The sequence below is a fragment of the Chanodichthys erythropterus genome, chromosome 1, assembly GCF_024489055.1.
Source record: "Chanodichthys erythropterus isolate Z2021 chromosome 1, ASM2448905v1, whole genome shotgun sequence".
NCBI classification, from domain to species: Eukaryota; Metazoa; Chordata; class Actinopteri; order Cypriniformes; family Xenocyprididae; genus Chanodichthys; species Chanodichthys erythropterus.
The window spans coordinates 1,319,602-1,345,863 of NC_090221.1; the positions used below are offsets into that span (position 1 = coordinate 1,319,602).

The following is a 26,262-nucleotide window of genomic DNA, read 5'->3' on the forward strand; positions in this document are numbered from 1 at the left end:
TCTTGTTTGCGATGCAGTTTCAAATTTGATTTCATGGTGAGTTTGAGTTTTCATGGCTAAAGTTGCACGCTCAAGCAAACAGTGTAGCTCTCAGCGCCCTCTGCTGGTGAAAATAATGACTGCACGATTGCTCTGGTAACCAGGGGCCAGTTGTTCAAACGTAATATGATCAGATTTCAGCTATCGGATTGGATAAAATCTTGAAAATGGGTTGTTCAAAAGAAATCTTGGTTTTGATCTGGATAAAATCATCAGTTTGTGTTATTCAAAGCTTTTTAGTAAGATTGGGACAACTTTGATCCAAATAAATCTGGATTATAATGATCCCATCAGAAGAGTGGATTTCAGGAACAAAATTGTGATAAAACTTTAAAACTGCTCAAAAAATACAACATTTATATCATGTAATATACATACACACATTTTAATCTCGCTCTTGATTAGTTTAACTGTTAAAGTAATAAATTAGAAGCAGACATTAACCTACATATTTAGTAACCTACTGTAAAGTAAAAAAGAGATTTTGCTGCCATAAAACAATCCTCAAACAGCTGTAAATATCTAACAAAAATATTATATTGAATTTAAAACCCATATTCTCTCTATCATCATGTCCCTTTAGGGGCTCCGTAGAGCACTGATAATCCAGATTTGGTAATCTGGAAAAGTGTGTTTCTGGATCAGGGTGATGGATCTTTGAAAAACCAGCACAAAAGTCAGATGGATTACCTGATCTTGGATAGCAAAACATGGGATTTCCAAATCCAGATCATTCTGATCCAGATTAAACTTTTTGAACAACTGGCCCTAAGAGGCGTTTATTGAATCACTGATCCACGTGTTTACAGCTATACTAACTTTTTCATTTGCAATACCAGATTTGAACCAAATTTGTCTTGTAAACAATGTTTAATTCATCAGAGCACATGGCTACATCTGAACTTCTGTCAGTTAAGGACAGTGTTTTCATCTAAAAGTTAATTTCCTTGGTAATAGAGGATCCCACAAAAGAACAGCTCATTGAAAAGAGAAAATGATGAAGATTCCTGACATTCTAGCATTCTAGTTTAATTTGAAAAATCTCCTTGCATGTTTTTAGTGCTAAAATTCTTAACACAGCTGGAAATGTTTTTCAGATGTTTATTGATATCAACATTCATACAACAATGATCTGATGTAAACAGCAGTGAATGTTTGATGTTTCACGTCTTAACGGTAGAAGAGCAGCACAGATGATTCAGTGAGTTGTTTGGATGCTGTTCCGCTCAGATCCAGGCCGGTGAAGTCTCCACACTGCTGACTCTGAGGGAAATATCCTCCTCCAATGCAATACTGAAAAACACACTCACATCAGCCTGATTCCTTTGCAATATTCAGATGTGACGAAAGCTGAGAAGTGACTTACGTGCTGAGGATTGCATTCAGTGGGTTTGACTCCGGAGCACAGGGCCATGGCTGCTCGATCATCGTTAAACACTCTGAAGGTGATGAAGCCAGACTCAAAGTCCTCTGAGAAAAACACAACATGCACAGTTTGTACTTAGCATTTCTGTACTTCATTGTCAGGGTGATGTGGATTCCTTTGGGCCTGTTTACACCTGTTCACTTCATGTGTTTTCTGTGATGGGACGGCTATGTGATTGTGAAAAGACCAGGTGTAAATGCTCTGAAACGGATTTAAATCTGATCACTCAAACTACCTCAGGAGGTTTTAAGACTCAGTGTAAATGGAACCGTTTTAATCATTTAGATCAGAAGTGAGCAGGTATAAACAGGCACTTTGATGTCAGGTAGAGTTCAGTACTTGACGGTCCATATAATTTAGCAGTTGAATCTTTGTCTCCCTTATCATACACCACCGGACTGACGGCTCCCGTATCGCTCTTACACTCTCCGGCTCCAAACCTCACCGGATACTTCTGTTACAAACACAACATCACAAAACATTTCATTTTCTGTTGTTACATTTTTACATTTCTTCCATAAAAATGCTTTAAAACATTTAGATTTTTATTGTAATGATTTAACCCAGTGTTATGTTGGGCATGTTTTAAGTTGTCGTAAGGTCTCTCTCTCACACACACACACACACACACACACATAAACAATAACATGCTGTTATACTCCATATAACTCCATATAAAAGCCAGAATCTAAGCTTTTTTTTTGCACAGGCCTATCTAAAGGGTTAACGGTGCCACCTGGTGATCAACTGTAAAAATTAAAAATTTTACCTCTTCCCAACAGGGAAAACCATCAACAATCAGAATGCATGATTATATGGTGTCATGGCTTTGAAATCAAAAAATGTTGTTATAATGGAAGTCAATGGGGCAAAAACAGCCACGAACAGTAAATGAGGGAGAAAAAATTAAATCTGATGCTGCACAAAAACTAACAATGCATCAAAACCAATGTTACTAATCTTTGACATGCCCGAGACTGTGATAAAAGGTAAAAAAAAAAAATATCCAGTCCACATTCACTTTTTACATTGAAAATAAGTCATTTTGTGTTTTTTTTCCCCAAATCAGTGACATCATTTATGAACTTGGCAATTAAAGAGTAAAAATCCTGGATTTTTTGATCAGATTAATAGATTTATGCAACAAAAAAAAGAAGAAAAAAAAAGGTATCTGATAAATTTTACAGCAGTTTAATTTAGTGGATGTTTTCATCCCGAACATAACGAAAGGGTAGTGAATCTGAACAATACACAAGGGTTAATGGTCAAATTAAAAGAAGATGTAAACTGGTCATGCAGTGTAAATGCGGCCTATAAGTGTCAGTACTGATGCACACACTCTTTAAAGCAGCAGTACGTCCGTGCATGTTCTGCAGACAGAACAGTGAGTTTGACCTTGAATAAGTGGTACAGGTTTCCCCCGTGCTCTTTCAGGAACTGGCTCTCGGTATGGTAGCGCAGGATGGCAGAAGACGACCAGTTTCTCAGCTGCTCATCGTTGGGAATGTGCCACACTGACACATCTTGTGCGGAGATGTCGTAGTAGCCAGGGTTCTGTGGGATATAAGGGCCGTCAGATTGGCAGTACCATCCAGTCAGTGGTTAGCTGGAGTTTGGTGTGATGATGTACCTTGTAGTCGTCACTAGTCGAGCTCTCTGCACTGCCGAACGTGGCGGTGTTCGCCCATGCTCCGTCTCCTTCAGGCAGGTTCAGGGCGTTTCCCTGCTGGCTCGACCAGCGGTCACCAACAGAGCACTTCCCTTTGATGTTGTTCTCATGGACGCTGGCCACAAGAGTCCATCCGCCTCCGGCTGTGTTCATGTCACAGAAGGCCTGGTAATATGTGCCGCTCGCTGTGGTCAGGATGTACATGCCGTCTGAGGAGAAACAAAGAGCCAGATTCTGCTTTAAGAAACTCAACTGAAAGCTTGCAAATGTCCTTACATGTGGACATATCATAATAATAATAAATCATATAAAACAACTTGAAGTATTGGTATTATTTAGTGTCAAATGTCACTTTTGTGTTTGAGCTTCTTCTTTGTCTTTGCTCATTCTGGACTTCATGAGATGATGCTTTAATTCAGTATGAGTTCAGTACTATTCCTTCTGTATCTTCTAATCATCCATTAAAAATACTTTTTTTGAAATGAATATATTGTTAAAAAACGTTTTCAACATTGATAATAATCAGAAATGTTTCTTGAGCAGCAAATCAGATTATTAGAATGATTTCTGAAGAATCATGTGACACTGAAGACTGGAGTAATATTAATACTCTAATCACTGTTAGTTGACATGTAGTTGACATGTAGTTGACAAGTTACTTGTAGTTAGTAAAATGTCTGTTGAGAAGCATCAAAAAATGTTAACAGATATTAAGCAGACAATCTACTAATACTCTAATGACTGTTAGTTGACGTTACTTGTAGTTAGAAGAATGTCTGTTGAGAAGCATCAAAATAAAATGTTAGCAGATATTAAGCAGACAGTCTACTAATACTCTAATCACTGTTAGTTGACATGTAGTTGACATGTAGTTGACAAGTTACTTGTAGTTAGTAAAATGTCTGTTGAGAAGCATCAAAAAATGTTAACAGATATTAAGCAGACAATCTACTAATACTCTAATGACTGTTAGTTGACGTTACTTGTAGTTAGAAGAATGTCTGTTGAGAAGCATCAAAATAAAATGTTAGCAGATATTAAGCAGACAGTCTACTAATACTCTAATCACTGTTAGTTGACATGTAGTTGACATGTAGTTGACAAGTTACTTGTAGTTAGTAAAATGTCTGTTGAGAAGCATCAAAAAATGTTAACAGATATTAAGCAGACAATCTACTAATACTCTAATGACTGTTAGTTGACGTTACTTGTAGTTAGAAGAATGTCTGTTGAGAAGCATCAAAATAAAATGTTAGCAGATATTAAGCAGACAGTCTACTAATACTCTAATCACTGTTAGTTGACATGTAGTTGACATGTAGTTGACAAGTTACTTGTAGTTAGTAAAATGTCTGTTGAGAAGCATCAAAAATGTTAACAGATATTAAGCAGACAGTCTACTAATACTCTAATCACTGTTAGTTGACGTTACTTGTAGTTAGAAGAATGTCTGTTGAGAAGCATCAAAATAAAATGTTAGCAGATATTAAGCAGACAATCTACTAATACTCTAATGACTGTTAGTTGACATGTAGTTGACATGTAGTTGACAAGTTACTTGTAGTTAATAAAATGCCTGTTGAGAAGCATCAAAAAATGTTAACAGATATTAAGCAGACAGTCTACTAATACTCTAATCACTGTTAGTTGACATGTAGTTGACATGTAGTTGACAAGTTACTTGTAGTTAATAAAATGCCTGTTGAGAAGCATCAAAAAATGTTAAAAGATATTAAGCAGACAATCTACTAATACTCTAATGACTGTTAGTTGACATGTAGTTGACATGTAGTTGACAAGTTACTTGTAGTTAGTAAAATGTCTGTTGAGAAGCATCAAAAAATGTTAACAGATATTAAGCAGACAGTCTACTAATACTCTAATGACTGTTAGTTGACATGTAGTTGACATGTAGTTGACAAGTTACTTGTAGTTAATAAAATGCCTGTTGAGAAGCATCAAAATAAAATGTTAAAAGATATTAAGCAGACAATCTACTAATACTCTAATGACTGTTAGTTGACATGTAGTTGACATGTAGTTGACAAGTTACTTGTAGTTAATAAAATGCCTGTTGAGAAGCATCAAAAAATGTTAAAAGATATTAAGCAGACAATCTACTAATACTCTAATGACTGTTAGTTGACATGTAGTTGACATGTAGTTGACAAGTTACTTGTAGTTAATAAAATGCCTGTTGAGAAGCATCAAAAAATGTTAAAAGATATTAAGCAGACAATCTACTAATACTCTAATGACTGTTAGTTGACATGTAGTTGACATGTAGTTGACAAGTTACTTGTAGTTAGTAAAATGTCTGTTGAGAAGCATCAAAATAAAATGTTAGCAGATATTAAGCAGACAGTCTACTAATACTCTAATGACTGTTAGTTGACATGTAGTTGACACTTAGTTGACAAGTTACTTGTAGTTAGTAAAATGTCTGTTGAGAAGCATCAAAAAATGTTAACAGATATTAAGCAGACAGTCTACTAATACTCTAATGACTGTTAGTTGACATGTAGTTGACATGTAGTTGACAAGTTACTTGTAGTTAGTAAAATGTCTGTTGAGAAGCATCAAAAAATGTTAACAGATATTAAGCAGACAATCTACTAATACTCTAATCACTGTTCGTTGACATGTAGTTGACAAGTTACTTGTAGTTAGTAGAATGTCTAAAGTGGACCATAGAAATAAAGTGTTACCAAAATCGTAATTATTCCAAACTTTTGACCGATAGTGTATTTGTACTTGTCTACAAAACTCATTTCAAGCATTTAAGCAGAAACTTTTTGTTATTTTTTTAAAAGATGATAAATATAAATCCAGTCTAGTCTGTCTAAACGTTTGACTGCTAGCGTATTTGAGTTTTTTTCAGAATGGTTTTAAAAATTAAACTTTAACACAGATACTGTATCTTCCACAGTCCATACCCTGCGTGCCGCCGTGTTTCCCTTTGATTTCCAGGCAGCTGCGGGCGATACTCCTCAATCTAGCGTGATAGTTGCCCAGCTCTGGGTTGATGTAGGTGCCGTTGATAAGGATTGGCTTTGGAGTGACGGCTTCCAATACTGCAGACAACAAGACAGAGATATGACTGCGACATCTACAGAAACTAATCTGTTCACAGCCAAATGAGTTCAATGTAGTTCAATATTCACAGTCCACTTACTTGTGTGCTTTAAGTGCAAAAGGCACATCAGGAAGAAAGCGCAGCGCAGCATAGTTTTGAGTTTGAGCTCTTAGTTCTCCTCTGATGAAGATGAAGTTCTGTTGGGAGGCTCTCTTCTGTCCAGCAGCTTTTATCTCCCATCCCAGCTGATATCTGGAGTAATACTGCTTTATTGTGCAACACGGGTTCAATCATTAAACATTCAGTAAAGCCAGAGTTGGTCTGGAAATCTGGGAAATGCCCATTACTGAAACTCCAACACATCATCACCGGCTGTTTGCTTTTTCTGCAACTTATCAGTTTGTTATGGAACATTACATCCATATTTATGTTCTTGGCACGTGCTTTCATCACAACAAATTACGGGAAAGTGCATGAGTTTGTGAAAGTGATGAATGCAGTTGATTGTTTTGAATTCAATTCTGATAAGCTGAGAAGAAGTGAGATGATTTTCTTATGAATATATACTGAAATAACTGGTAACATTTAGATTAATTGGTTAAGTCAAACATTTATCTAAATACATTAATTCATACCAACAAAACGTATTATTATGTGTTGAATCATAAGGTAACAATTGCAGGTTTAATTTTCATCTAGCTGTTGCTTTGTCTTTCTCTTTTATTTTTCTGTTCAACACTTGCACATTTACATCGCAGCTTCTGATGAAAACTGTGTCATTGTGCACAACTAAAACTTCTTAAGACTTTTGCTTGCACAAGTCTTGTAAGCACACTGTCCCATAATGCCCAAGGCCAATGTCCACTGAACTGCTACTGTCTGTCCGTCTGTTTCAATATGTTTCATTTTAGGCATTTCCCAATAGCTGATAATGACAATCATGTGATAAATTCCCCAAAATAGATCCTTCTGAAGTAATTCGGGAATTTACCACATCACAGAGAATATTAAGAGTTAGGCGATGCGGTTTGTGAAATATTTAGTAATAATCCAAAATTTGCTTGTTTTCAATACTATAAAATACAAAACTATAAAGAATCCCACTTTTCTACCGAGTCTGTTTGTCAAAAAGAAAAAAAAATTATTATTATTTGATTATTAATACTACTGTAACTACTGAACTGACTTGACAGGAACCAACCATCGCTCTTGCTTTGCATCTTTCTGAAGTGTCAGATAGAAAGATCACGAGAAGATAAAATGAGTTTGTTCATGTGCATTGTGAACTGATTTGAACTCACTGCCATTAAAAAAATTGATTTTTTACTCACATCTGACACAGATTGGAATTTGTTGCACGTGTAAACCATAGGTGTAAACCCAAAAATGTGCACAAGATCCTCTTTTTTTCCATCCGTTCTGAGCTTGCAAATGTGGTTTTAAATCAGATATCCAATCATGTTTGAAAGAAAGAAAGCTTTTTGGCATTCTGGTCTGTATCTGTTCAGTCAGATTTTGCACTGCAAACTTTCATGACAGCTTTTTTTTAACTTGTCAATGCTGGCAAATAATCATGGCCACCCAACATGAATGAAATAAGTTTTGTACAGCCATTCAAATCCCCAAAGGCAGGCTTTCCAGGTTTTCACAACAAAACCTGCCCAATTGCTACCCAAAACTAGCCCAAAACTACCCCAATTGCATTCCAGAGGGTAAAATCCATGTTTTTACCCTTGTAAAATTTGCATTCCAGGGGCTAAATACAACCCAAATTGGTTGTGAGATAGCGTTGGCTAAATATCATGTTATCTGGGTTCGTTTCAACCCGCGGACATGAAAATCAACCCACAGCAGCAGTGGACAAAAAAAATCAGATGTCGTCAAAAGATCCGATCTGTGCTGTAAACGCAGCCTATATTCTGTTTAGTTGATGACAGTGAAGGACATTTGCTTGGGATGAAACTTCTTTCACGTGTGTTTTCTCATTCAAAAGATTAGTTCACTTCAGAATGAAAATTTTCTGATAATTTACTCACCTCCATGTCATCCAAGATGTTCATGTCTTTCTTCCTTCAGTTGAGAAGAAATGAAGGTTTTTGAAGGGTTTTTCTCCATATAGTGGACTTCACTGGGGTTCAACGGGTTGAAGGTCCAAATGTCAGTTTCAGTGCAGCTTCAAAGAGCTCTACATGATCCCAGACGAGAAATAAGAGTCTCATCTAGAGAAACCATCAGACATTTTCTACAAAAAATAAACATTATATACTTTTTAACCACAAATGCTCGTCTTGCACTGCTCTGTGATGCTCCACGCATGACGTAATCATGTTGGAAAGGAAAGGTGGAAGAACTGCGGTAAGGCAAAAAACTCAAAAGTTGTTTTACCTTTTTTTTTTTGGAAAAGCCATTTGACGTAATCTTTGCATGTTCGTTTTGTAAACACTGGATCGATACTTCCGCCTACGTGATGCGTGAAGTGGACGCTAGTGCAAGTGAACTATTTATTTATTTATTTGTCCGAAGGTTTCTCTAGATGAGACTCTTATTCCTCGTCTGGGATCATGTAGAGCTCTTTGAAGCTGCACTGAAACTGACATTTGGACCTTCAACCCGTTGAACCCCAGTGAAGTCCACTATATGGAGAAAAATCCTGGAATGTTTTCCTCAAAAACCTTCATTTCTTTTCCACTGAAGAAAGAAAGACATGAACATCTTGGATGACATGGAGGAGAGTAAATTATCAGGAAATTTTCATTCTCAACTGAACTAATCCTTTAACAGTTCAGTCGTATCTGACTCTCGGTGATTCTATGGCCATCTCTTGCCATATTGAGGTCAGGTCTTTCCCCAATTACATGTTCACACACCTATGGACAATTTAGCATCTCCAATTCACCTATACTGAGTGTTTTTAGATTGTGGGGGAATCCGGCACACACCCACACAGACACTGGGAGAACATCCAAACTCCTCACAGAAAGCCCTCCTGGCTCAGCCGGGACTCGAACCGGCAACCTTCTGCACCGTGCCGCCCTTTCTCTCTCTATGGTGATCACATATCCTGTCTTGGTTCCTGCCTCTTTCAGTCTTAAAATGAACATTAATGTCAGTGTTGCATCCTGCCCTCACTCCACCTACAGACACACGTCATTCTCACTCATATCTCTGCTTCTGGATCATGACAGATTTGTCTCAAGGCATGAGGTCAGGTCTGAATCATGTCACCTGTGGAGTGTTTAAGAGGCTGTGCTCTTGTCCTGACAGGTTCCTCAGTCTCTCTTCACCCTCAGAGGAGATGTGAAGGTCAGCAGAAAACCTTACCTTTACTACTTAAAGAGTTCAGCTGCGTGATTATTGAGTATAATGAGGGTAAAGCATGACGTCCAAGAAGGTCTGAGCTCAGAAATCAACTCAATTGACAGGATTAGATGCATGACTGAAGACTCATTCTAGTGACTGAGCCTCTTTCTCTGGAGAATGAGAGAGAAGTGCTGATAATGACACTGCCATCCTCTCCATTATCTGTGTATTTATGCACATCAGAGATGTTTGACACAGAACAGCTCTGAAACTGTTATACCTTTAGTCAAATGAGTGCTCAACTTTTAGGAGAGTCTAATGAGCACATGTTTCCTCATACATTCAGACACAGATGTTTGAAACCTGTTCCTTCTATTTCAGTCTATTTTAATGAGGTTTTTTAATCTTCTTTCACCCTCAACCGTTCAGTCGTTTCTTCATCTCCAGCTCAGTCCTGCTGGACTCTTTCTCTCTCTCAGAGTCTTTGTGATATAGTTCAACAGAATGCATCACTTTTTTAAACGCTGTATTCACTTTGCTGTCATTTCTAACTCTGTGATATCACAACCTGTTTTTAAGTCATTTCATCTTTGTTGAGTTCTGGACAGTGCAGCTTGTTTGTCAGATGGACAAAGTTGTTCTGAATATCCATCTGGAGATAAGAGGCTGTCGTCTGTCAGGAATGTGTTGTGAGATTGGTCGGCATTCCTTCCAGCCCTCAGATGAGACCAACTGACCTCAAGCCACTGAAACTTGTGTTTATGTGCGTCTTCACCGTTTCCTCTCCGTCTGCCGAAAACATCAACAACAAGCAGCAGTTCACCTCGGCCGGCTGGTTTACTGTGTCACCGTCTATTGTTTAAGCCATACAATGATGTTTAGATCCTCATCCTAGTGTGATCAGGGGAGGTGGAGGTAGGGAAGCGGGGGCGGTCGTGAAACACACACACAGAATGTGTCGGGACTGTGGTCTAATTTAATTCACAGATGCCATTTTGAAGAAAGCCTCAGCGTCGCAATGTGGCAGCCAGATACAGGATCTCCTGGAACTTTTGTTTTTGTGCGTTTCATATGGGAAAACTCACAAATAATTGCATTATGTTTGTACACATGCATGTGTGGTGTTTGGAAAGAGAAAGTGAGTGAGATGTGCTTCTCTATGTTTAGCTTTGCTCACCTTTCACATGATTATGACTGGAAAATAGATCCTTATGTGTGAATCAAGAACATGTCCAGGTCATATTTCCCCACAAAATCAACAGAAAAATATATACATATTTAATATTAAGAATATTTTAGGACTATTTTAGGAACACTACAAGAATAGTTTAAATGAAAAACTGTATGTCTTTTTTTCCATGGAACACAAAGCAAAAATAATAATAGCGTTAAAATGACTCTACACTCTAAAAAATGCTGGGTTAAAAACAACACAAGTTGGGTTAAAGATGAACAAACCCAGCGATTGGGATGTTTCAGCCCAGTGATTTGGACATTTTAACCCAGCGATTGGGACATTTTAGTCCAGCGATTGGGACGTTTTAACCCAGCGATTGGGACATTTTAATCCAGCAACTGGGACGTTTTAGTCCAGCGATTGGGACGTTTTAACCCAGCGATTGGGACGTTTTAGTCCAGCGATTGGGACATTTTAACCCAGCGATTGGGATGTTTTAACCCAGCAATTGGGACGTTTTAGTCCAGCGATTGGGACATTTTAACCCAGCAATTGGGACGTTTTAGTCCAGCGATTGGGACATTTTAACCCAGCGATTGGGACATTTTAACCCAGCGATTGGGATGTTTTAACCCAGCGATTGGGACGTTTTAACCCAGCGATTGGGACATTTTAGCCCAGCGATTGGGTTGTTATAACCCAGCGACTGGGATGTTTTAACCCAGGGATTGGGACGTTTTAACACAGCGATTGGGACGTTTTAACCCAGCGATTGGGACATTTTAGCCCAGCGATTGGGATGTTTTAACCCAGCGATTGGGACGTTTTAACCCAGCAAATGGGTTGTTTTAACCCAACAATTGGGTTGTTTTAACCCAGCGATTGGGACGTTTTAGCCCAGTGATTGGGATGTTTTAACCCAGCGATTGGGACGTTTTAACCCAGCAAATGGGTTGTTTTAACCCAACAATTGGGTTGTTTTAACCCAGCGATTGGGACGTTTTAGCCCAGTGATTGGGTTGTTTTAACTCAGCGACTGGGATGTTTTAACCCAGGGATTGGGATATTTTAGCCCAGCGACTGGGTTGTTTTAACCCAGCTATTGGGTTAAATGGTTGCCGAACCTGCTGGATAGTTGTATTTAACTGACTATTGTTTAAAAATGTCTGTTTGTCCCAAACAATACAAAACAATAAACTTTTATTAAATTGCTTATTAATAAATGTTCACCTTTTGATTATTATTTGTTGCCTCTAGTAATTATGTGTCTGATTTTTAATTTCCAACCTATTTTGGGTTCATTTTAAGCCAGACATATAGTAATTTTTAAACAATAGTTGGGTTAAATAACTCAACCACCGGGTTTGTCCATTTTCAACCCAACTTGGGAGTGTACACTATACTCATGTCATACTATAGTTTTGTGCGTGGAACAGACAACAACTGTTCTAAAATTCAGTGTAAACCACGGCTTCACAGGGCTTACTGCTTTAATATATATCCTTTGTGACCTTCAGACAGAGAGTAAAGGGGAGAAAGTTGAAAGCGAACAACTGGGACACAGTGCAGGAAATAGTGGGGAGAAATGTAGAGGAGAACATGAGTAGTCAAACCCTTGGTTTATACTTGGAGTTAATTGGAAAATGGAGAGAGGATTAAGTGTGAAAGCAGAGCCCTGTTTATTTAAGAGATAGACCCTGATCACATGGAGTGACCTCTGACCCCTGAGAAACACATGCACACTAGTTCTTAGAGAAAGAATAACTCCCTACTGCCCAATTCATGAGCATCAGATCACACATAAACATACAATCCAGTGTGTAGGTCTCTGATCTCTTTGAACACGCGTGCAGGGACAGGGGAAGGCTATCGCGTCATCTCTCTCTGCAGCTCTGTGTTATCACTCTGGGAAAAGCTTTTATTGGCTCGCAGGTAATGGGATAGTTTATGTTAGGAGACCCCCATGTAGAGGGGAAGTGGGGGTCTGCTCTTTTCCCCTTTCACCATCCTCTTTTCATTGGCCACAAGCCTTCAATAACATATTATTCTCTTGCTTGCACAACCTAAACCATTGGGAGATGTTTGAAATTATATATGCATGTATGTGACTGGTAACACGATTCATTCATTGACAGTGAACTAACAATGAACAATTGTTTTACATTCATTAATCTAGAATAATGTTCATTTACTAGTTAAATTAATTAAAATTGCATTAGCATATATAAAATTATATAATAAAAATGGGCATTACCACTTGTAAAAAAGCTTGTAATTCGAGTCATTTTTCTTTTCAGTATAAATTATATTCAGCATACAAATGAACGAATAACACTGATGTGAAAAAATGAACTTGAATGTTAGTATTTGTTATACTGGTTTGTAATAAAAGTTTGCAAAGTGATATCAAGAAAAAAAATACATTTTCACCACTCCCAGCCCTTTCAGAAAACCTTATGCTTCAAATTGAAGCACAAATCACTTATTTTGCTTTGGGATTTTAAAATGACTAGCACTAAAGGTTGTTGGAGTGTGTCATAGGGGTGACTATCTGGGTTTGTGATAACAGAAACAGGTTCTGGACTTTACATCAGCGCTCTCAGAGTTCAGATCCAGGCTTTGTTTTTGTTTTCAGGGCCCCTGAGGGTCTCACCTTAGGTTTGCTTCACCACTGATGACAGAAGCCAGAGACCAGGACTATTATTGTGTTTATTTAGGCAGTTTGGAAAATGATGTGTGAAGAGCTGGAGGCAGGGAATGAAAGAAGTGGGATCATGTTTCGTTAAAAGCACACCGTTGATTTCTCAGATGGGTGGAGTTAAGCAGCACTGTACACTCCTCCTTCAATATTTATCATTGGCTTGCAGGCCGTTCCCCCTTGAATGTGCCATCCCAGCCCACTAAGTTCCACAGTTCCTCACTTTATGTGGAGTCCTGAGCCGGGAAGCAGCTGCTGTGTGTGAGTAGTGCTTTAGAATAACATTGATTTGGCTGAAGGGGATAGCTGTATTTACAAATCAGAAGAAAAAATCTTTTATAAAAGTGCTTTTGTTCTGTGAATTATGATCAGTATTTTACCATGATTGTATATTGTTTAATATTTATATATTATGTGTCCGTTGATATCAGTAAAACTCAGTTTTAAGGGTAACACTTCTATGAAGTTGTAACTAAAGTTTTTCATGTTTCTCATTTTTAAGTTTACTGTAAATGGTAATTTATAGAGTACTTTTTCCATAATAACTTATTTTTAACTAAACAAAAGCATTTTTCTGCTTTTTAGTATTTCTTTTTAACCATAGAGTAAGTTTAGGTTTTGAATATCTTTTGTGAATTGTAGATGCCTTGTGATGCATTAGAATGACTATCTAGGTGCTTAGCACATCTGACTCTGACTAAAAGGAAACAGGAAACCTCACACACAGTCATGCTCCAGGTTTTGCTTCTTCTGGCTGCTCTTATTGAGTGTCCACCCTGTTACGCCCACAATATGGCCACTGCTCCCCTCATTATCCAATATCGCGTCTGGGAAGAACAGCCCTCAGGGACAAGGGTGGGTCGCCTCCTGGATGACCTACGTGAGCGTGGGGTGACAGGGTCACTGGAAAACTTCCAGGTCGTCCAGCATGTGCATGCCCCACCAGTCACAGTTGCTTCAAGGGACGGTACCGTGTCAACACTAGGCAGGCTGGACCGCGAGGAGCTTTGCTCGGGAGCAGAACGTTGTGAACTGGCCTTCAATGTTCTCTACAGAAAGAATGGTGCTATGCATTTACTCTCAGTTCATGTGGAGGTGATGGACCTAAATGACCACAGCCCAGTCTTCCCCAGTCTAGTACAGGAGGTGGAGATCTCGGAGACAGCCTCGCTAAGAATGCGCATCCCTCTGGACCATGCTGTAGATCCAGATGCGGGGCTTAATGGCCTGCAGACTTACTCCCTGTCTTCCAACCAGCACTTTGCTTTGGATGTCCGTACCTCTGGAGGGGCCAAGCAGGCTGAATTAGTGGTCATCAAAGAATTGGACAGGGAGTTGCAGCCATCTTTAGAACTGGTTCTGACAGCATGGGACAAAGGAAACCCTCCAAAATCAGGCAGCACTAAAGTCATAGTCACAATTCTCGACTCCAATGACAATAGTCCTGTATTTGAGGAGGCCCCACCAGTTATTGAGCTTGCAGAGAACACAGTTCTGGGGACCATAGTCATTAATCTCCGTGCTACAGACCCTGATCAAGGTGCTAACGGGGAGGTTGAGTACTCCCTTAGTAAACATGCCCCACTGGAAGTGCAACGACTATTCAGCATCCATCCCAAAACAGGTGCTTTGACTTTACAAGGCCATTTAGATTTTGAAGAAAAGAAGGTGTATGAGGTAGACATCCAAGCTCGAGATCTGGGGCCCAATGCTATCCCGTCCCACCACAAGTTGCAGGTCAAATTGCTAGATGTCAACGATAATGCTCCCCGGATACATATAACATGGACTCCACCCGATTCCCCTTTCGCAACGGTCTCAGAGGGAGCACCGAATGAAACTTTCCTTGCCCTTGTGATTGTATCTGATGCTGACTCTGGGGCAAATGGGCAGGTACGAGTGCACATTCAGAGTGGATCTGGCCCCTTCAGACTCAAACAAATCCATGGAGACAATTACATGGTCGTAACCAATGATACTCTGGACCGTGAGAGACAAATGGAATACAACCTTACTCTTCTAGCTCAAGACAGAGGTGATCCTTCCCTGTCCTGCATTAAGCACATGACTGTCCGTGTTGCGGATGAAAATGATAACGCACCAAAGTTCACCAAAAGTCACTACCGGAGTGTCCTCAAAGAGAACAACACACCTGGCTTTCATTTCTTGACTGTGGAGGCGCATGACGTTGACCTGGACCACAGCGGAAGGGTATCATTCTCCATTAAAGAGTCAAATGAACTGGGGACACCAACAGCATTTTTCTCTGTCCACCCCAGAAGTGGGGCTGTTACTGTCCAGCAAACATTAGACTATGAGGAATCCCATTCCTACTCGTTTATTGTGGAGGCTGTAGATCAAGGATTCCCACCAATGACCAGTAGTGCAACAGTGCTGGTTGAGATACAGGACGTTAATGACAATTACCCCATAATCCACGAGCCACCACCCAAGAAGGGAGTTGCACAGCTAAGTGTCCCAGTGAATGTGGACAAAGGGGAGATTGTGACTGAACTTGGAGATAAATCTCTGGAGGATAACTTCCACAAACCAAGAAATTACTCTTCCCTCAACAAACCCGAAGGTTTTCTGGCCACTACCATTCGGGCTAGTGATCCAGATTCTGGTCTCAATGGAAGACTCAGTTTTGGAATAACAGATGGCAACCCTTCTAACATATTTTTTCTGGACAAAACTTCTGGGCAGCTCTATGTGAACACATCTAATGCCACAGAATTGATTGGCAGAACTTTTAAGCTGGGCATAGCAGTGTCAGATATGGGAACACCTATGCTAACCACAAGAACCACTTTGGAAGTATCTTTCATCAACTTGCGTGACCACCTGAAGAACTTGTCTCATGATAACCAGTCCAAGTACAGTTTTACAATGCTTTTGGCAATCTGCCTTGGATCAACCTGCTTAGTATTATTTCTAGCCATTGCTTTGGCCAAGACATTCTGTCATCCTGACAAACGGGACAACCGTGCTTACAATTGTAGACAAGCTGAGTCAACCTACACCAGCCACCCAAGACGGCCTCAAAAGCACATTCGCAAAACTGACATCCAGTTGGTACCAGCGCTTCGGGGGCGTAAAGAAACCCCACAAGAAGATGAAGCTGCGGCATTGTCATCTACATTACCCTTAGTGGAAAGAACACATCAACAGGGCCAATTTACCCTTACACCAACCCTTGCTCGCATGACTCAGAATCAAGCCCATATGGAAATGGATGGGAACCCACCACTCACTCAAAGCAAGATACTCAGAAAGCCTGGAAGCATAGAGTGGAATGGAACACTTCCTTATAACCCAGGAACACCATATCGAACCCTGCAAAAGACCAGGAATCCTTCCTCTTCTTCGTTCGCAAACTCGCAGACCAGCACACTCAGAAGAAACAAAAATGACGAAGTCAAGCCCACTACCATGGACCCCTCACAAAGTATAGCTTCAGTTCCCAGTAATCAGGCCACATTACGGAGACCAAAGACCACAGAAAAAAAAGGAAGGATGGAGGAGTCAGACCACAGGCAGATCCTGAGGAACCTCGTTCGGCTCTCTATGGCGGCCTTTGCAGAGAACGGTTCTATTGAACTGTCCTCTGCCTCACCCGAGGTGCAAGTAAGAGAATTTGTCTTTTTTAAAAACTGTTTTAACATTTCAGATATGAAAATACATTTGAAGGTTGGGTTGGATTTCAAGGCACTCCAGTTCATATAAGCTCAAGTAGATGATAGTTTTCCCAGTTGTACTGCCTCATATCTATAGCAGCCTAAGGGGACAGTTGACAGATGATGAAGGCATGATGAAGTGTATTCAGAAACAGTTCAGTGTCACACAGTAACTTAAACCTTTAATATGCCTCAGGAGAAAACTCTGCCAATCCTCAACATTATCACATTACAGAGTCATACTGAATGTGAGAAGAAAATACAGATTCCACGGTTGTCCTTTGGGGGGGAAGCTACTTAGATACTTCTGCACCGTAAGATTATACTTCTCAGACATGTATGGGCTGGAGGGAGTCAGCAACAAATTGCTTGTACTGATCTGATTCTCATTAAATGAAAACAAAGAACTACTTTTCACCAGCTTATATTTCAAAATACCAAAAGTGCTGTGCTAGTCAAACGGTGTATCCTTTGGGTCTGTATCCACCCAGATGCTTACCTCTACCAAAGCATTTAGCAGAACAAAAGGTCCTGGCACAGGTTTGAGTCCTCACGTGAACAGTCAGGAAGAGCGTTTATCCTGACCTCCCCCACCCCTTCTCTTTTCCTCCTCTCTAATCCACCCTCCCTCGCTCACTTGGCCCAGTTGGCAAATTAGTCCTATGGCGGCTGCAGAGGAAAGGGGCTGAAATGTCACCGGTGCCTGTCCTCGCAGCCAAGGCTGGGTTTCTTATGTGTATCCTGGAAGGAAATAGCCTCTAGAAGAATAGACCCTGTGTAGAAACAGCTTCCTGTCTCCCCACACCACTTCACTTAACAATCTCTCTAACCCATTTTCCCATCCCAGAGTGCTTAATGTAGGCTGGCCGTCTACTATGTTGTGGCTTAATCTGCAAAATGATATCACGAATTATGACATTCCAGCAAATCCAAATGGCCTTTAAACTTGTTAGGCGTTGCATATGTGACATCTTGTAGAACATTTGTTGATACTTTTACATTTTGTGAAAATTCATAATCAATAGTGTCATTGTGTCAAATAGTGTCAAATTCCCCTATATAATAATTTATACATTTTGTGTGTTTTTAATTCTACAGCAGGTGTCTCAGCTCCTGTCACTTTTGCATCAAGGACAACTTCAGCCTCGACCAAATTTCCGCGGAAACAAGTATTCTCACAGAACTGGCCGGTAAACCTTTTTTTAACTTCCTTTTGACTATTTATACAAGCTCTTGACCAAACAGACAGTAAATGTAGTACTCATCCCTAAACTTAAGCACACAACACAAAGCAATACCACAATAACCACACTATCACAATAGCCATCTCAGAAGCCAAGATTTTATCAGGTAGATTTCTGGTAAAAAGGGAAGTAACCGTCAGTCAGTGAGTATGATGTATCCCATCAGACTCTGTCTTACTTTACACACAGATTGGTATCTGGCAGAATACACTACTGTTTCTATGAATTTCACTTATGTTCATTCAGAATCAAGAAGAGAAAGCGTAGACTGTGACTCATCTGTGCAGGAATGTGCTTGTTTAAAACAAAGGCAGCGCAGTCACTCTTCCTTCTGCTGTGTGCTGTATTGTTTGAGTTTCAGCGTTAAGATTATTTTAGCTTTAAGTAAAATCACAGCTTTGTGAAACATTACTTAACTGATATTAGAGATAATCACACTGCTTCACCTGAGTTTTCCTTACAAAAATGTGTCCTTCTGGCACCATGGTACAGTGACGGTGTATACCATTCAATATACCATGGTACTGAATGGTCTCCATATTAAAATACCATGATATTTAAATAAAAAAAATACCGCATCATTGAGTTTAGAGCATGTTTTTGTTGGTCAGTGGCGCAGTTGCCTCAAAATAGCAACACGCCAACAATGCACCTGAACTTGGTACTGAAGTACTTCAACTCTATTGCCTATTTAATCATCTTACGGTCATTCTGAGCTCTTTCACTTACTATGATGGTGAAACATGTTCTGAAACACTCTCACTGCTTTCTCATTGTGTACTGTAGGTCTGGGGATCGGGATGCTGATTGGCTGAGCACTAAAGACAGCGGTCATGGCGAGAGTGAAATGGGTGATATGGACTGGGAAACCGGCAGAGACTCGCCTGTTGACCCCTTATATGAAGAAGGCCTCAATAATCTGCTGACATCTGGTAAATGTTCATACTTTTAAAAGAATTATTGATATTGAATTAAAGGGACAGTTCATCCAAAAATGACAGTTCTGCCATTGTTTACTTTATTCCCAACCCATAAGACTTTCTTTGAAGATATTTTTAATATTCTCTCACTGTTTTTGTCTATTAATCAAAAGTCCACAACTAAAACTTGGGTGATTTCCAGATATCTCACATTCATCCTGTTTACCACATTTGTTTCCATATACAGTCTAGTAAGACAACAAATAAGTAAAGTCTGTCGATCTGGATGTAATATAGTGAGATTTCTGCTGCTGTGTTTCCTTTGTCTATGTATAGAGTAAATGTTTGTGTGCAGTTCCTTCCCTCTATTGTTCTGAGGATTAGCTCGCTCTAAATTAATGGGGACCTTTTTTGTTCTCCTGAATCAAAGGTCTAGTTTGTTTTTTTCTAAATTAATCTCTCTGATGTCTGAGCAGATTTACTTCAAATCTTTAACTCAGTGCTGATCTCCACCAAATCAAAGATTTGACACAGTGAATGATTTTACATGCTGCTGTCTCTGAGGTTTTCCACTCTTGTCCAAAAACAAGGCTTCATAGGTGTCCCAACATTAAGTTGCCTTCAATTATGCTTTTTCTGATATTACCTTTCTTGTAGTGTGAAATGAAGCTGTTTGTGAATTTAAGATATTGTTATTGCCTCCCAAAGAGAAAGAACTGATTCTGATCTGCCTTAAACGAGTCATCAGTAATTCCAGTCTTACTTCCTGCACAAACCAATCAGAGCAGAGCAGACCAGTGTTTTTTGCTAGTTTCAGCGCCACGTTGTTTAAATAGCAAATGCATTTGCGCCCATCTGTTCGCCCATGGGCGTGCTGGTCAGAAAACGAGGTGTGTTCAGGTGCATTGTTGGCGTGTTGCTATTTTGAGGAAACTGAAAACGACTGCGCCATTGACCAACAAAAACCTGCTCTAAACTCGATGATGCGGTATTTGTTTGTTATTTAAAGGGAGCAGCAGACATGCCAAATATTAAAGATAAAAGGTTATTATTATGTGCATGATGATAAAAATGCTTTGGTGGAATCTGGCTTGTCCCGTAGATGTTCTTTAACCTCACGCATGAGCAGATCTGTTCAGTTGTTCCACTTGCAAATTCCGCCATGTCAATAGCAAATGGTAAATAGCGGAGATGAGACTCTTATTGGTTTATTGCACATTACGCCCAAAACTCACCTATGACCAGGTTTGGGGAGTAATGAAATACATGTAACTTAGTTACGTATTTAAAATACGAAATTTTAGAAACTGTACAGTTTCATCACAGTTACATTTTCAAAAAGTATTTTAGATTACAAAAGTGATTACTTTGAATTTTAATACCATTTATTTCATTTAAACATTAATATAAACTGTGACGGACAATTAAAACAGCAATTGGTGATTCTCTGACACTGCAAAAGCATCCAAAGCTAGGCTAAGTTTCATACCACTTGCAGAATATGCAACATTTTAATAATTTTAACAAAATAAGAGAGATCGTAAAAATTGCATGTTATTTTTATTTAATGCTGTCCTGAATAAGCTTATTTCACGTAACAGACGTTTACATACACTCCACAAGACAAAATGACTGAATTTATAAAAACTGCCCCATTCAAAAACTGACACATCCTTGAATCTTAACAGTCTGACGTTACCTGAACGATCCATGACTGTTTTCATGTTTTGCGATAGTTGTTTGTGAGTCCCTTGCAATTGCAAGAAATGGTATTTGTGACTTTTTATCCAACAATTCTGGCTTTTTTCCTTACAATTTTGAGTTTGCATCTCAAAATTCTTATATTCTTATATCAAAACTTTTTTTCTCAGAATTGCGAGATTTAAACTCACAATTGCGTTTTATAAAGACAGAATTGGGAGATGTACTATAAACTCACAATTGTAAGTTATAACGTCAGATTTTTGAAATTCAGCCTTTTTTTCACAATTGCGAATTTATATCTTACAATTCTGGTATATATCTCGCAATTCTGACTTTTTTTTTGGAAAATTGAGACTTTATATCACCAATTCTGGGAAAAAAAGTCAGAATTGTCAGATAAAAACTGAATTTCCTTGTTTTTGTGTTAGCCTACATACTTATTAGTATTCTAAAGTATTTAGATTAAGTTACAAAATTTGGGTAATCTAACAAAATACGTTACAATTTACTTTTTAAAGCATGTATTTTATCATCTGTAGTGAAATACATTTTAAAAGTAACTTAACCCAGCACTGCCCATGACTCATTAAGAGAATAGGGACAACCCTTTTGGACCATGTGCCGGGAGCACCAACCGTTTTTCCTGTTGTTAAACTAGCAAAAAGGGATTCGGACACACACTAAGCGCACTTGTACCATGTGCTTAGATCAGTAAAATAGGGCCCTAGGCATGGTTTAGAGAGACTGAATCCTTTATCCAACTGTTCAGACACTGAGAGAAAAGAGCTGATGCTCCAGTGGATATTACGAGATGTTGTAGGAGACATTGGGAAACTTTATAGTATAATAATTGGTAACTTTAAACACTCTAGTTTTGGTAAAATGACAGAACTGAAGAATGCATTGTGATAAAGATGGTGAGAGAATTTTGTCTGTGTAATATTTGTGTGTTCTTTATCAAACTGTTCTGGAATCAGATGTAAGTGTGCGTACTTCACGTGCAGATCTCTCTCTGTAGTGTGCGGATCTGCTGACTATGTAGAGTGTTCCACTTACTGACAATTAAGAACCTTAGAAGTTCACTCGGTTTAGGAATCGAGTGTGTGTTTAGCAGTTTGGTTGAGTCAGTACTGAACTTCATCTGGTCGTGGTGTTGAACACAGACAGTGTTTATTGTAAGGGGTTTTCTTTCTGAAGCATGCAGATACTAATTCCCTCTCTTCTTATGGAGTCATCTCAGATTTAACCACTGACTCACACTCTCTGAATGATCGTAACCCCTTTAGCAGATCGACTTCAAGGGTGATCCTCACACACACACACCTGCTCACACGATAATCCACATGTCCTTGGGCTCTTCATGTCTTAACCCTTATTGTTAACCCTTTAACATACCCTAAGGACAGAGAAAGTGAGTGTGTGTTATAAACATCTTTCTGTCTCTTCCTTTGAAGGCCATCGGATCAAAACTCGCTCACAGCAAGGATAACTAAAACGCTAACTTATATATAGGTTTATATAAGATTTAATCATCATTCAGTAAGCGGTGAATGTCGCACACATGTCGCTGTTTGGTTGTTTGGATGTGGTTGGATTCTTTTGGGGATTTTAACCATGTCTGTGGGTTAATGGGTTTAACCGTTTTAGACGAATTAACGACGCCACAATTTCCCTCCATAACTATTTATGAGGCTGTGTAAGAAGAGGGAGATTTGTGAAATAAAAGAAAGGAAATGTGTGATGGCCCATTTAATAATTAGTGAATAATAATGTGAATTTAGAGGTGTGCAGGAAGGGCTGTGGAGAGAGAGAGGAAGTCTTGGCCGCTCTGATGTGGTTCGTTTGATCAGCGTTCAGATCTTTACTCACACAAAGCTTTTGTTTCTCCCCATCTTTAATTAAAACCCTAAAATCTGTGACCCTCAAGAACAGCTGTAAAACTGTCAGAGTTATGGTGGTTTCAGAGCTCCAGGTTCTTTACTGGCGTTGATGTTTCCATGAGGAACCTTTAAAGGATTAGTTCACTTCAGAATGATAGTTTACTCTCCTCCATGTCATCCAAGATGTTCATGTCTTTCTTTCTTCAGTGGAAAAGAAATGAAGGAAAACATTCCAGGATTTTTCTCCATATAGTGGACTTCACTGGGGTTCAACGGGTTGAAGGTCCAAATGTCAGTTTCAATGTCAGAGCTCTACATGATCCCAGACGAGGAATAAGAGTCTGATCTAGAGAAACCATCGGACATTTTCTAAAAAAAATAAAATGAAAAAATTATATACTTTTTAACCACAAATGCTCGTCTTGCACTGCTCTGAGATGAAACACATCTTGAGAGTGGATGTCTATGTCTTATACTTATACCAAATTATATATATTATAATTATATAAGCAATATTGCACAAGCAGGAGTGCTGTTTTCTTGAATATCAGCATGACTGCAATTGTCATATTGATTTTATAAAACAGCCACACCACGCATGACGTGATCATGTTGGAAAGGTCACGTGTGACGTAGGTGGAAGTACCGCTATAGAGCGAAAAAACAAATTTTCTCCTACTTCAAAATCGTCCGACATCGTTGTTTTACCTTTTTTTGTAAAAGGCGTTTGACTTAGTGTTTGCACGTGACCTTCCCAACATGATTACGTCATGCGTGGAGCATCACAGAGCAGTGCAAGACGAGCATTTGTGGTTAAAAAGTATATAATTGTTTATTTTGTTTAGAAAATGTCTGAATTTTTCTCTAGATGAGACTCTTATTCCTCGTCTGGGATCATGTAGAGCTCTTTGAAGCTGCACTGAAACTGACATTTGGACCTTCAACCCGTTGAACCCCAGTGAAGTCCACTATATGGAGAAAAATCCTGGAATGTTTTCCTTCATTTCTTTTCCACTGAAGAAAGAAAGACATGAACATCTTGGATGACATCTACAGAACTTTTCCATTTCACAAATGTTCTTTATAGTGGAAAAAGGTTGTTTAGAATTTTAAAATGTTCTTCATACTAATAAAAGCGGCTCTTTTAAGAACTGATCACTGAAAGGTTCTTTGGGGAACCAAAATGGCATCTGTTTTTGTGCTTAAAATAACCATTTTTTTCTTAATGTGAAGAACATTTTAATCATGTAAAGAATATTTAGTGCAATGAAAAAGTTTCATAGATTTTAAAGGTTCTTCATGGAATACAGATGCCTTCATGTTGAAGAAGCTGCTTCACACACACACACACACACACACACACACACACACACACACACACACACACACACACACACACACACACAGAGAGAAAACCTGTGAATTAGAGTCAAGCTATAACCAAATTGAACCTTATTCACTTAAGCAAGTATTTGTGGAATGCTTCTGGCTTGATGAAGGTAATTTCCTTGTTTATTGATGTTGTATCAGCACTGTGTTGAAGTGTGTGTGTTAAACAGCAGCGCGGAGGAAACGCCTGTTTACAGTATTAAAGATAAACGCTCACCTCGTCTTGGTATTTCCTGTCATCCTGTTTTTCATCCACACAAACTCAAACAAGTAAACAAGTGAAGATTCAGCCTTCAAAAATGTCAAATGTTTGTGTAAATATTATATTAAAGCTGCATTTATCTAAAATATAAAACACTTGTAACAGGTGAATCAAGACAAAAAGGATTGCTGATGTATTTACATTTTGTTCATTTCGAGCAAAGAAAGTCATATCTCTGTCCTCTGTTTCTGCAGATGACGTGTTCTCAGACACTCCTGATCCAGCATGGATGGCTCGTCTTTCTCTTCCTCTGACGACCGACTACCATGAAAACCTGTTTGTCCCGGACGGACCGCCGTCCCCTGATGCCCTCTGTCCCATGGCCAGTCCTGATGATTCCACTTCCTTCTCCACGTTCGGTAAAAGCCCAGAGAAGCGCGGTCTGGGCGGCAGCGCTCTGATGTCAGAAGTGAGCTCTCTGTTTGAGATGTTGCTGACGCAGAAGGCCGATGGCCAGTCGTGTCCTCCAGCTGACGTGCTGTACAGACTCTCGGCCGCGTACAGACGCTCGCTCGGCTTAGATGCTCCTGCCGCCACACGCCAACAAGGGCAAACTCCCATGATGCAGTATTCCAACCCTATGCCATAAGAACATCTCTGATGCTATATCATTTTTGGGATGCATGCAAGCCTCAGGAACACGAGCCTGACCTCTGAACCCCCACAATAACGGCTCATGACCTTCCTTTTTTTCAACCAGGTCTGTCTGGAACAGGCCATGACAAGAACTTTTAATATTTTTATGAGATTAAATCTTTCAGTGTATGAAATAATCCTAGGCCTTTCAAATATTTGTTTGCAAAAAGCTGAATTCATGCAGTGAACATCAGGAGAAATGAGGAAGTCAGTGTTTATATTCCCCTGAAACAACCTCACTAAATCTGCAGGTCTGATCAGCGCCCACTGCTGGCCTGTCTGCTTATTTTTTATGGGACTTTTCTGTTACTGTTACATACCCTGTAACTGATTCTTTGACTACTATAATAGTCAGAAATAAGCCGAACACTGTAAATTCAAGACTTGTTCACTGTAGGACTGCGAAGCACTGATGACAGAATTCAGTCATTCTCTGAATGTTTCTTCTTTTTCTCTGAATGCCGTAAATTATTGATATCAAAACAAAGATGTATAATTTTTTTTTGCAATATCATTTTTGTATATGTGTAGTGCTTTTTTTTAATTCATAATTTCAGCACTTTTTCTGTTTGTAAACCATATAAGCGAAATAAACCATTTTTAATAAACTTGTTGTGCTATTCTTTTTCAACGAATAAAAAAGTCACACAAATTCAAAACTGAAAAAAAAAAGTTGACAAACTATTATTCATTAATTTCTTACACAAATTGAGAATGTGTGCTTTCTTCAATATTTTGGTCTTCCTTTATCCAGAATTGTGCAGCTTTTTTAATTCATAAAAAAAATAATAATAATAATATTTATTTATTGCATTTTACTGCATTTATACATAAATTATGAAGTTTCATATTCTTTAAAACAAAATTGAGTTTATCAGTGCGTTCAGAAAAAACTTTTTTTATACAACTTATTCAACTCATAGACAAATACTGTAGTTGTTCAGTTTTTCAAGACTATTAAATGTATCTTGATTTAAAGACGTTTAGACAGGACAAATATACAGAGGAAGAACCTTTAATTTTTAAACCACTAGTTTTTTAAAATGCATACATTTAATGCCATGACTTTATGAATTTAAGACTTTCTGCTCTGATTTAAGATCTTAATTTGTGTAAGAGTGAATTAAGACCTGCAGAAACCCTGATTAAAGAGTTAGTTCACCCA

At 38.9% G+C, this 26,262-nt stretch overlaps 2 protein-coding genes across 2 annotated transcripts; one reads left to right on the forward strand and one right to left on the reverse strand.

Moving 5' to 3' along the window:
* Positions 1 to 1,126: 1,126 nt before the first annotated feature.
* On the reverse strand, positions 1,127 to 6,469 carry itln3 (intelectin 3). The gene is made up of 7 exons (XM_067384631.1): positions 6,310 to 6,469; positions 6,071 to 6,208; positions 3,096 to 3,343; positions 2,861 to 3,019; positions 1,805 to 1,919; positions 1,406 to 1,509; positions 1,127 to 1,332 (listed from the first exon to the last, which is right to left on the reverse strand). The coding sequence occupies exons 1-7, from the start codon at positions 6,359 to 6,361 to the stop codon at positions 1,210 to 1,212; spliced, it is 939 nt and encodes a 312-aa protein (XP_067240732.1). The 5' UTR covers positions 6,362 to 6,469; the 3' UTR covers positions 1,127 to 1,209.
* Positions 6,470 to 13,632: 7,163 nt separating this feature from the next.
* Positions 13,633 to 25,686, forward strand: pcdh12 (protocadherin 12). The gene is made up of 4 exons (XM_067384644.1): positions 13,633 to 17,012; positions 18,161 to 18,252; positions 19,093 to 19,238; positions 24,656 to 25,686. Exons 1-4 carry the CDS (start codon positions 14,115 to 14,117, stop codon positions 25,048 to 25,050), a joined length of 3,531 nt encoding a protein of 1,176 aa, XP_067240745.1. The 5' UTR covers positions 13,633 to 14,114; the 3' UTR covers positions 25,051 to 25,686.
* The last annotated feature ends 576 nt before the right edge of the window (positions 25,687 to 26,262 follow it).